Here is a 12,068-nt window from a genome sequence, read left to right on the forward strand (position 1 = left end):
CTTTGGGCTCAGTCCTAAGTATGGGGTATTGGGGAGGCAGCCGAATAGTGATTCTCTCTCATCATTGATGTTTTCACTCTCTGAAATCAATAAAAGCATATTTTTTTAAAACAAGAATAACTATTAAAAAACTACTTTGCAGAATGTTTTATACTATCATGTCACCTTTATTTCCAGCTAAGGTTACTTATCCTCATATATCTCCATAAATTATAAACATATACTGTTATCCTTTTTATTCATTATAGTATGTAATTGAGTATCAAAGAGTCTCCTGAGCTGGTCAGTAAATGTCTAGACAAAACTATACTTCTTCAGAGTGCCAAAAGAGCAATTTAATTAATTTCATTCTGTAGGAATAAGCTATATGTTTATATATAACATATTTGCTAGTATATACGTATGGCAGTGACTAGTTTAATAGTAAAAAATTTAATGGTCTATTTGAAATGAGAATAGAAATAAGAAGATGCCATTATAATAATGTTATGGATTCTGGAGCCACACAGATAATGGTTTATATCACTTTTGCCACTTAATAACTGACTTCAGGCAAGTTACATAACCTTTTTAAGCCTGAGTTTCGCTTGGAGAAAGGGTATAGATACACTAATAGTGCCAACCCCAGAGTATCATGAGCATAATTACATGCATGTAAAACACTTGTGCACAGTGCTGGGGAAAATGAATAAATGAAGAATCCTTGAATAGCTTCCAGTCTTGCTTGAATCCCATATAGCAGGGGTTAGCAAACCGTTTTTGTCAAAGGTCAGATGGTGTAAGTACTTTACGCTTTGCCAGCCATTTTCTCTCTTATCACGTATTCTGTTTTTACAATCATTTTTTTTTTTTTACTATAAAAACCATTCTTAACCTACAGACTGTGAGAGGCCCATTTTGGCCCCTAGGCTGTAGTTTGCTGATTCCTACTGTAAAATGTTAACCTTCCAGCGTGGCACCACTAGAGTTTTCAAAAACGCACTAAGTTTTTACCTCTTAAACTTTTACCCTTGATCCGACAATGTTTATTGCATACTAGGGGACTGCGTATTTTAGTGACTGACATTTATACTTTTATATAGCTATGTCTTTTTTCTTTTACTACCCATCTGTCAGGCACCTTAATCTTAAAAAGAAGTTAAGATCGTTTGGGGCCTTGATCAGTTCTCTTAAGAAATAGAAGCTAAGTAGTAGCTCCAATCTTCTATAATTAAAGTGTAATATGCTAATTAAGACCAGACGAAGCCATGGGGGGGAGACCCCGAGGCAGAGGCGTGCATTATTGGGCCTCTAGTTTCAATATAAAACATTTTAGGAATTTGTAAAAGAGAAGTAACCATAGTTCTCTTATTACATTTGTACAGTTATTTCTATGTAAATGGCTTGACTATTTTAGGCCTGTTAACTTCTGTTTTTTCTTTAATGATATACTCTCTAATGAGAATTATCTAAACCAGTTTTGGAACTAAGACATACTTTGGGATAATTAGTTTCATAATTCTCAACTAATTAGAGTCTCTAGTATGCTAGGAGTACTTAGAATGATAACATGATTACTGATAACCTTCCTGATGAAATATGGTAATACTAATAACACTCTTGATAATCCAGAAGATGGGGTGGTATCGTATACTTTATGCATTTGTGTACTTATTGAAGCCTTAGTTTTTAAGGGTAGTCACAATTCTCAGACTGTTATCTTTAATATCCTTGCTAGAAAGTAACTTTATAAGATAAACTATCTGTTAGAAAACATTCCTTTTTCTCTTCCAGTTGAAGCTGCAAAGTCTGAAGTTGGGGCCTTGAATGACATCACTCATGCTGAGCCCAGTAATGATTCTACTCACATTTCTCTGCAAGAAGAAAACCAGTCTTCTGTCAGTCACGCCCCCCCTGATTACTCCACAGTTATTACTGAAGAAGGGTTATTCAGCCAAAAGAGTTTCCTTGTTTTGGGTTTTAATAATGAAAATGAGTCTAACATTGCAACTACCATAAGAGAAAATGCTGGAACAATTGTATCCCTTCAGAGCAGAATTGTTGCCGATTATGCTGTTGTTCCTCTGCTGGGGTCTGAAATAGAAGCAACTGTGGGAGAAGTTGTTACAAATACGTGGCTGGTAAGACAATACATATGAATGCTGAGAGTGTTCATGTTTATTTATCAGTTCAATTTAGGTAAATTGGTGTTCTGGTATGGGCAGTGAGTGACTGGGTCTTCTTTTAGCAAAGGAAGTGGTAAAATATGAAAATATTCAAGCTTCTGGGTCTTAATCCTGGTAGAGATTATTGTTTCCCAGGGACCAAAGCAGCAACATTTCTTGTTAGGGAGTTACTCCAGGTCATCTCATACAATTTTCCTGGTTTTCTCACAACCAAAGCATGACATGCACTTTTGTATTCCATCTTGTTGGCTTATCACTGGTAATTTCAGCATTGATTTTTTTTTTTTTAACTTTTCAAGAATTTAGAGAGGAAAAATTATAAACTAATACATTGAAAGAAATCAAATTTGAAACAATATTCAATAACTTCAATAAGCCTGACTGAATTTAATATTCTTAATATTTCATAATGTAATATTTAACAAATTGACATATTTCTTTACATGTTATTTAAAATATAATGAGAATGAGCATACACAAGTTTATGTTAAAGTTGCTTTTCATCTAAACCAAAATTACTGCTGCTATAACTGAAACAGTGTTAGCCACTGGTTGCTTATTTCAGGTTGATGTTGTTTCTCTTGTTTTTAAGGTAACTTGTATAGAGTATCAGACTTTAATGGATCCCAAGTCAAGTCCTCTCTTCAAGCCAATCCCAGTAATGGCAGGAATGACTCCTTTAGAGGATTGTGTTATTTCCTTCAGCCAGTGTGTGGGAGCAGAAAAGGATTCATTGACATTCTTAGCAAAGTTCCTTGGAGCAAGGTATGTAATTTTTTTAGTGTATTTACTGTCTTGATGTACTTTTGTTTGTTTTGACTTATTGGAAAGCATTCAAATTAGAATTTGGCTGCGCGTCTTTATAATATTTACCCCTAGTATGGGTAGTGTGCAGTGTATCTATGTGATGGCTCAAAGGGAGAAGGGAGAGTGTACCAAGTGGATGCCTGGCTGACATTAAGACTAGAGACATGCCGAAACCGGTTTGGCTCAGTGGATAGAGCGTCGGCCTGCGGACTGAAGGGTCCCAGGTTCGATTCCGGTCAAGGGCATGTACCTTGGTTGCGGGCACATCCCCAGTACAGGGTGTGCAGAGGCAGCTGACCTATGATTCTCTCTCATCGATGTTTCTAACTCTCTATCCCTCTCCTTTCCTCTCTGTAAAAAATCAATAAAATATATTAGGAAAAAAAAAAAAAGACTAGAGACATTAATGCTTATCTGCCAGGAAAGGGAGTATTTAAAGCTGATATGTTCCTTTATTGAATACTGCTTGCTTATCTAAGCATTATTTTAGCCAGAAATGCAAATGTTAAATGGGAATAAGAAGGAATGTATAAGCTAAAAGATACAAAACTGAACTAAATGTAGTGTTTGAGGATGCATTATGTAGTAAGAATAAAGAAAGATAAGGAAACGGTTACCATAAATATTCCGATAGTGGCCACTATGGAGAAGAGATGAAAGGAGGTTGTAACTGAAGGCACCTTGGAAGGTTCTGAAGTGGCTAGCAAGAGATTTTTCTTCTGACATTGGTGGTGGCCAGCTTTATAATTTATTGAATTGTCTGTTTCCTTTTCTGCTGTATTCTGTATTTGAATTACATTAAACAGCACAGTGCTCCTTGAAAAAATGAAATTGTAGAAAATAATGTGACAATAGACTTCATGGATCAGTGGGTTGGATGTGGAAAATGAAAATACTAGGGAAAACTGTAGAATGTTAAATTTTAAAAGTGGGGAAGTTGAACATAAAACCCAGAAGTCATAAAAGAAATGATTGAATTCTGTTTATACCTCAAGTGGTAGACTTCCGTTTCTGCCCCCACATTCTCAGGTTTACTATTCTGTGACTTTAAGCAAGTCATTAATTTCTCATCTTTTCCCAGGTTGTATCTTTACAATATTTTGTACAATAATTGGTATTTTACAAGTATTGAGAGGATCAAATGAGATTATATGTGAAAATGCTTTGAGCAGTTGTTTGGTGTTTTTTTGTTTGTTTTTATTTTTAAAAGTATATGATGACTTTATTCAAATAGCAAAAAAAGATAACTGAAATACTAAATATTTGACTTAAAAACTAAAAAAATTCTTTAAAATTTAATCATTGAAGTTCAGTCTAGCAATATGCATTTATTTTTTATTTATTTTTATTTTTTTAATTTCTTTATTGATTAAGGTATCACATATTTGTCCTCAACCCCTCATTCCAATCCCCTACCCCTCCCCCCTCAAGTACCCACCTCCAATTGTCCTTAACCACTGGTTAGGCTCATATGTATGCTCACAAGTCCTTTGTTTGATCACTCCCTTTTATCCCCACCCTCCCTTTGAGATCCAACAATCTGACCCATGGTTCCTTATCTCTTGTCCATCAGTCTATGTTGTTCACCATTTCCCCTTGAGCAGCTATAATTGGCTGAAATATATAATGTTACTCTTACACTTTTCTTTGCTCCTCTAGGTGTTCATGCCCCTTTTTGGGGGGAAAGGACAAGGTGGGTGGGTGATGACTAACAAAGGAGGCAATTTTTTTGGTTATTTCTTGAAAGTCTAGTTTAATTAATTTGCTTATGTTTTTTATAAAAAAGTTTAATTGTAGGAATACATTTTTATTTAAGATATAGAACTGACTTTTAATCAGTATTTATACATAGAACTCTGACAACACTGTTGTGTTAGAAACTTCATTCTTAGTTTGTTGTCTAATCGTGTATATGACCATTTGCTTTTCTTTAAATACAACTTTTAGTGTTCAAGAATTCTTTGTTCGTAAATCCAATGCAAAGAAAGGCATGTTTGCTAGTACACATCTTGTGTTGAAAGAACCAAGTGGTTCTAAATATGAAGCTTCCAAGAAGTGGAATTTACCAGCGGTTACTATAGCATGGCTGTTGGAGACTGCTAGACTGGGAAGGAGAGCGACTGAAAACCATTTTCTGATTGAAAATTCAACTAAAGGTTAATGCTTTTGTTCTTTTATACATAAATGATTTTACAGTTAGATGGTTTCTGGGTGTCAGAGCTTATTTTTAGGTAAGGTCATTGATTTCTACTTTTCACAATGGGCACAGTGAGCCACTTTTTATTCATTATTGGGTGGAAAAATAAATGTGTGTTCATAGCACAAATGTTTAATTTTTAATTGTACTAGCAAGTGTAGGCACTGTCTGAAAGTAGCAGGTGCACAACAATATAGGAGCGTTCTAGGGGCTCAGAGTTTAAGCCTAAAGATGTGCGTCTTGATCCCTTTTCCGTGTCCCTTCTGTGGCTCATACGGACACACTGTAATTAGTGTTCTCTCTCCTCATCTTCGGACTCTGTTTTCCCTAGCCCACCTCCTGCCCGTTCCTCTTTATCTTTCAGTTCTCAGCTTGGATGTCACTTTCTCTGGGAAGCCTTCCTTGCTCACCAAGTCTGGCCTTTGTCTTGCCATCACACCCTGTATTACCCCCTTTATAGCTCTAGTTTACTCCACTGTAAGCTCTGAAAAGCAAGGAATATGCATGTCTTGGGCATTGTGTTTCCTTCGGCTAGCATTGAGCCTGGCATTGAGTAGCCATCTAATGTGTTTGTTAAATGTTGGAAAACAGGAGGAGGCGGGTGGAAGGACCCAGTAGCCAACCTCCTATAAGATGGTAGGGTCCCTCCCTGGACAAACTTCAGACAATTCAGCAGCTTGGGAACAGCTCTCAGAGCCATTACTTACTAGACAGCCTAGAAATTTTCCATTTGAGGCAAAGTGATGTTTTAGTCATATTAAAATTTCATTAAGGACTTCCAGAAACTTCACTACTTGCTAACTCTGAGTACATGTAATTAGAATTTTCTTTATTCTGCCAATGATTACGATGACATTTAATATTTTGGCAAATTGTGAAGTTTACTGAGAAGTTTTCAAGTTACAACAGGCTGAAATGGTAAATCTGATTTTATTATTTCAGTTAATGTGCTTGTCTAACTCAACATTTTTTTTTTTAAGAGGATTAGTTTTTATTTTATTTCAGAGAGAAAGGGAGAGGGAAATATAGAAACATCTATGATAAAAGAATCATTGATTGGCTGCCTCCTACATGCCCCCTCCTAGGGACTAAGCCCACTCTCCGGGCATGTGCCCCTGACCAGAATTGAACCCCAGGACCCTTCAGTTCGCAGGCCCATGCTCCATCCACTGAGCCAAACCAGCTGGGCTTTTTCTTTAATACTTTTTTTTTTGTTTCAGAGAGGAAGTAAGGGGGAGAGGAGGAGGAGGAGGAAAGAGAGAGATAGACAGACAGAGACAGACAGACAGACATCAGTGATGAGAGAGAATCAGTGATTGGCTGCCTCATGCACGCCCCTTACTGGGGATCAAGCCTGTAACCTGGGCAAGTGCCCTTGACTGGAATCAAACCCGGGACCCTTCAGTCAGTAGGCTAACTATCCACTGAGCCAGACCAGTTAGGGTTAACTCAACATATTTTAATACATCATCTGGTCAGTTTCTATAAAAAGTAGGTATATAACTTTGTGATTTAAAGTATACTTGAGAATTTGCATAAAAATTAACGGTAAGGTAAAAATCTCACATGTGCCTCTTTAGAGAAAAAACAGTTGACATTAGTGGCTCACATTTGCTTCTTTTCAAATCTCCAGAGCAAAGCTTAGAAACTGAAATAACAAATGGGGAGAATCTAAACTCAGATGCTCCGGAGCATCCGGCCACGAGCCTGGAAACTCACAGGAAAGCAGCTGTGACTCCGTTAGATATGAACCGCTTTCAGAGTAAAGCTTTCCGAGCTGTGATCTCGCAGCACACCGGGCAGGCCCCACAGCCCGCGCCCGCAGCTCAGCCGCTGCAGAAGGAGCCCTCGTTAGACCTGGACACGCCATCGAAATTCCTGTCCAAGGACAAACTCTTCAAGCCTTCCTTTGATGTAAAGGTAAGGTTTCTAGAAAATGGTCCTGGAATTGACAGTTTCATAGTTTAAGCACCATATTCTGCATCACCTCTAATGCTTACAGTAAATTTTCCAAAGATGTTGGCAAGTAGGTGCATATTATTGAGTAGAGTCCCAGTTTGTACCTGTGGTTGGTAACAGAGAAAGAGATAGTGTGAAATCAGGAGCTCTTTGGGCTTCATTATTTCCATAAAATGATGGAATATACGTAGATGATCTCTAAGGTCTCATAGTTCATAGAATCTGAGTAGTAAATTAAGTAATATTAGTAGGCAGGAAAATAGATGAAATATTTTCAGTCATTTAGACCTCTTTTTAGATACCTTGCAGAGGAAAGTTGGTGGTTCTGAAAGTTTCTGTAAAGTTACAAAACACTTTTAAAGCTTTCATTTTTTAGAGCAGTGATTTTTCAATTGTGTGCCATAGCCACAGAATTTTTAAGGCATGCAGTACTGGACTATTTAGTCAGGGGTACTGACCTCTTTTCCCTTAGATTGTCAATTCTTTAACATACACGTTCGGAAAACCTACTTTGTTATGTAACGGACTTTCAGCTATAAGGACATGCCCTCGTCCCAATTAGTTTGTTATATTGAAGTTTTACTGTAGTATTAAAAATCCGAAAAGAATAATGGAGGATAGGAACTAATTCTAGTTATTGAAACAAATTCGCAGTAATTGAAGCAGTTATTGTCACATGAATTATCAAATTAATGCACAAGATTACACCCCATAGATAAAATTTATTATGTAATAAGTGGTGTATTTCAATCAGACAACTGAGAAATCAGTAGGAATATGAGACTTCAGAACCTCACATCAGAATAAATAGCAGAGGATCAGATACTTAAACACAAGATATGAAGGCATAAAAACTCTAGTACAGACCATGAGTTTATTTTTAAATAATTCAATGTGAGGAAACCTTTCTAACTATATCATACCCCAAATGAAAATAAAAATTCATATGAATTTGACAGTAATAAGAAACTCCATTTATTTATTTTTCGATCCAGAGAGGAGGGGGAGAGGGTGAGAGAAAGAAATATAACGTGAGGGAATCATTGATCAGCTGCCTCTTGCACGCACCACACTGAGGAAGGAGCTAGCAACCCGGGCATGTGCCCTGACCGGGAACCGAACTGTGACCTCCTGGTTCATAGGTAGACGCCAAACCACTGAGCCAGTTATCTGCATTTAAATATGAAAATTTCATAAATGTGCAGTAATTGTTTAAAAAGCAATTCTTCATGGCAAAAACTTCACAAAGTACAAATAGGGAACAAGTGTGTGTGTGTGTGTGTGTGTGTGTGTGTGTGTACATATATATGTATATATAAATTCATGCAAATATCTTCATGTAAGTGAATATAAAAAAGACTAATAACCCAATGGAAAAATGGGCAAAGGATTGGAAGGGATAGCTATAAAAAAAAATTTTAAATAGAAATATTCCATTTGCATAAAGATGTTTAATCTCATTTACTATGAGGGTAGAAGTTGAAACATACAAATATATTTAACCCACCCACTGTGCTGTCAAGCATATTGGAGAGTATACACTCAAATGCTTTGTTCAGGAGAATGTCAGCGTTAGTACATACATTTTATTAAAATGGTTCTTTTCCTCTTTCATGTGCAAAATGGTGTGTGTACAGGTTAGTCATTGTGTCAGTATACTGGCAAAAGATTGCTAATCTGAATGTTAATCAGTTGAGTACTGTTAAATACATTGTGTGTGCACATGGGATACTGTGCTTTAAGATGGGAAAGAGAATGAGCAAGCCTCTGGACAGCAGTGACCTCCTCTCGTGCAGGAACTGTGGATGGCTTAGGCATAGGAGCATACTTTGTGCTTTTGAAGATTCTTTATAAGTCTCAGCTCAGTCTGACTTCGTAACCTTCCTTGTAGTTTGTCTTGTTTATATCTATCCTTGCTCACTTGTTTCCACCTATGTTTTTTGTCTGCTTGTTTTGGTTTTGATTGTCCTTTATTTAAACTATAATTTAAACGTAAGAATTGGATAAATGTGGCGTACACTGCTGAAAATATAAGCTTCTTGGTCTTTTTAAACCAATTTGCTGGACAGTATGAATTTTCTTTGTAGTGTATATTATGTAATATAATATTTCATTTTATTGTTTGAAGGAAAACCAGATGAGGTTATAGTTGTAATCCATTAATTTTGAGGATTATCCCCGTTCTAACTCTCCTTTTTCTCTTCCTTTCCCCTCTTCTTCCTTGGGCTCTTGTTTTCTCCTCTTCCTCTCCACTTCTCTCTCCTGCTTTCATTCTCCCCCTCCGTACATACAGGATGCACTGGCAGCCTTAGAAACTCCAGGAGGGCCTGGCAAAAAGAAGAGGCGACTGAGTACCCCGCTCTCCGAAGTCATTGGCAGAAACTTGAAGCTCGCCTTGGCAAATAGCTCACGAGATGCTGTGGCTCTTTCTGCCAGCCCTCCACTGAAGGATGCTCAGTCAGAGAAGGTAGATTTAGATCTCTTACTAAAAAGATGTTCTAGAGCACATGTGTCAAACACAAGGCCTGCGGGCCAAATCCAGCCCGCCAGGCCTTGCAATGTGGTCCGCACCGCGCTGTCATCACTGCACTCCGATGTCAGTTTATGACATTGTCAGTTTATGACTGTTCAGTAAACCATTCGGCCCGCAATTTAGGCTGGATTTTAGATTTTGGCCCCTTCTCTGATTGAGTTCGACACCCCTATTCTAGAGCAAACATTTCAAATAGTAATGGCCAATGCCTTCTCTTTTCCATGGACAGGAAGAAGCTCCAAAGCCACTTCACAAGGTGGTGGTGTGTGTTAGTAAGAAACTCAGTAAGAAGCAGAGTGAGCTGAACGGGATTGCGGCTTCTCTAGGAGCAGATTACAGGTATGCACGTCTTTGATTGGTGGTGATATGGCCCAAGTTTATAGGGAAACTTCAAGCTCTGTGACCGCCTACGAAGAAACATTTCTTTTGCCTTTTTAGTGTGTCATTTTATGTACAAAATCTCTCCAAATGATTTTTAAGTCACTACATCCTTTTAAAATGTCCTCTGCCATATTGGTTCACTCTTACATGTGTGCCTTTTAGGGTGCATTCAACAAATTTTTGACAACCTATTTTGTGCCATTCGCTGTTGTAGCTATGAGATAAGGCATAATTTTACCTACTGATTTTACTTACTGATTAAGCATAATTTTACCTACAGATTAGAGCCCTCTCTGAGTAGTACTAAGTATTCTAGCAGTACTCCTGAATTAAAAAGGTCTTTTTGTGAATGTTTTAATTAGATTTTTACTACTTTGGAGACATAGATTAGCAGATATGCTCTCACCCTGAGAGCCAAGCTAAAGGCATGTCTCCAGCACCAATGGCATTAGTGTGAGAGAATTGGCCAGGGCCTGTTCTGGCCAATCTGAGTTGACCGATTCCTCCACTATCTGAGTGCTAGCTTTCTTGATCACTTGTATTCAGCCATTCATAGATAGCATAGTGAGTGGTTTTAAATGTAGCAAACAGTTTGAGGATTACGATTAGCTTCATCTTTCCCTTTAGCAGTCCTGTTATTTCAGTTAGCTTTCTATTTGATAAAAGAAATTAGATCAGGAGAATATTAAAATGTCACAGTTATAAGCATTTATTGTAGGACAGTGTAGTATTATATAATACTACCTGTTAGGTAACAGAGTATTATTGTTATGTTATTTAGTCACCTATTATATTTATTACCTCTTATTGGTTGCTGAGCACTTAGTATGAGCATTATCTCATTTTGTTTTCATTTTCATAACAATCTATGAAGGGGGTGAGTGTGTGTATACATGTGTATACACACACACACACACACACACACACACACACACACATATATATATATATATATGTATATATATATGTAAATTGAATATATATATGTAAATTGAATATTTCCTTGGATACTGTTTGGATGTGGACTTGATGTAAGACATATATGGAACATACATGAGTTGTTTTTTATGAGACTTAAAATGCCAGTCCTCTCAGTATGAAAAATAGAATATATTGCTGAAACTCCTAAATAGAATTTAACTGGCCAATTGCATTAATTTAACGTTTATATTAAATCTATGCCTGAAATGGATTTTTCAGTCTTGGTGATAGTTGAGAGGGAAGAACCATTGACTATGCAGAGGTTACAGTAGTTATGTGTGTGGGAAAACGTCTTGAGTGCAGCTATCCCAGATGTCCCCGTCCATAAGCTAGGACCAGAACTTCCTGAAGAGATCACTGACCCTGTCTCCCACTTCCAGCAGTAAACATCTAGACCAGAGCTGCTCAGCACATCACATGCAGATATTTATTACACATGTTGAATAAAAATTCACTGTATAAAACTTTAGAAATATGTAACTTACCTACTTCTATAATTTAAAAAAATAAATCAGAATATATGATTAGTATGTAAGTGCTGTGCCTGCCAACACTAGAAGAAAATGGAGTACTCATTTGCATGCATGCATATGTGAAGTTCACCTCAAATGCTGCAGCCACAGCTGAAACAGATACCACGAGCAGCATTCATTTTGGTTATGTGACAAGAATTAAGCAAAGTAACAATCATCAGTCACTTAATAGTTGTATGTCTGATATACTATTGTATGTCTGATATACTAATGTATATTAAAACTGCAAAAAAAAAAAAAAACCTTGGGTTTATATGTTTTCTAAGTCAGGAAAATATGTAAGAAGAATCAGGAGATCAAAGCATAATAAAATAGTTAAGAGTGTGAATTTTAAAGCCAGACTTGGTTCTGTCAACTTACTGGATATCCTTGAACGTGTTACTTAACCATATCCTTTAGTTCTATTGGTAAAACCTATATAAGACCAGTGTTTCTGGATTGTGAGGACTATATAGAAATATGTGTAAACTGCAAGATGTTTTATGGGGTATAGAGCAAGTGGATAATGAATA

General features: G+C 37.0%; 1 protein-coding gene across 3 annotated transcripts in view; it reads left to right on the plus strand.

Moving 5' to 3' along the window:
• TOPBP1 (DNA topoisomerase II binding protein 1) overlaps window positions 1–12,068 on the plus strand; it is a 48,958-nt gene that overhangs the window by 20,453 nt on the left and 16,437 nt on the right. For all 3 annotated transcript variants that reach the window (XM_084902115.1, XM_084902116.1, XM_084902117.1), the window contains 6 exons: window positions 1,774–2,120; window positions 2,758–2,930; window positions 4,920–5,128; window positions 6,803–7,089; window positions 9,422–9,595; window positions 9,891–10,000. In XM_084902115.1, the coding sequence (XP_084758241.1) occupies window positions 1,774–2,120; window positions 2,758–2,930; window positions 4,920–5,128; window positions 6,803–7,089; window positions 9,422–9,595; window positions 9,891–10,000 (1,300 nt within the window). The remainder of the gene's footprint in view (window positions 1–1,773; window positions 2,121–2,757; window positions 2,931–4,919; window positions 5,129–6,802; window positions 7,090–9,421; window positions 9,596–9,890; window positions 10,001–12,068) is intronic.

This window comes from Pipistrellus hanaki, assembly GCF_964339955.1.
Source record: "Pipistrellus hanaki genome assembly, chromosome: 13".
NCBI classification, from domain to species: domain Eukaryota; kingdom Metazoa; phylum Chordata; class Mammalia; order Chiroptera; family Vespertilionidae; genus Pipistrellus; species Pipistrellus hanaki.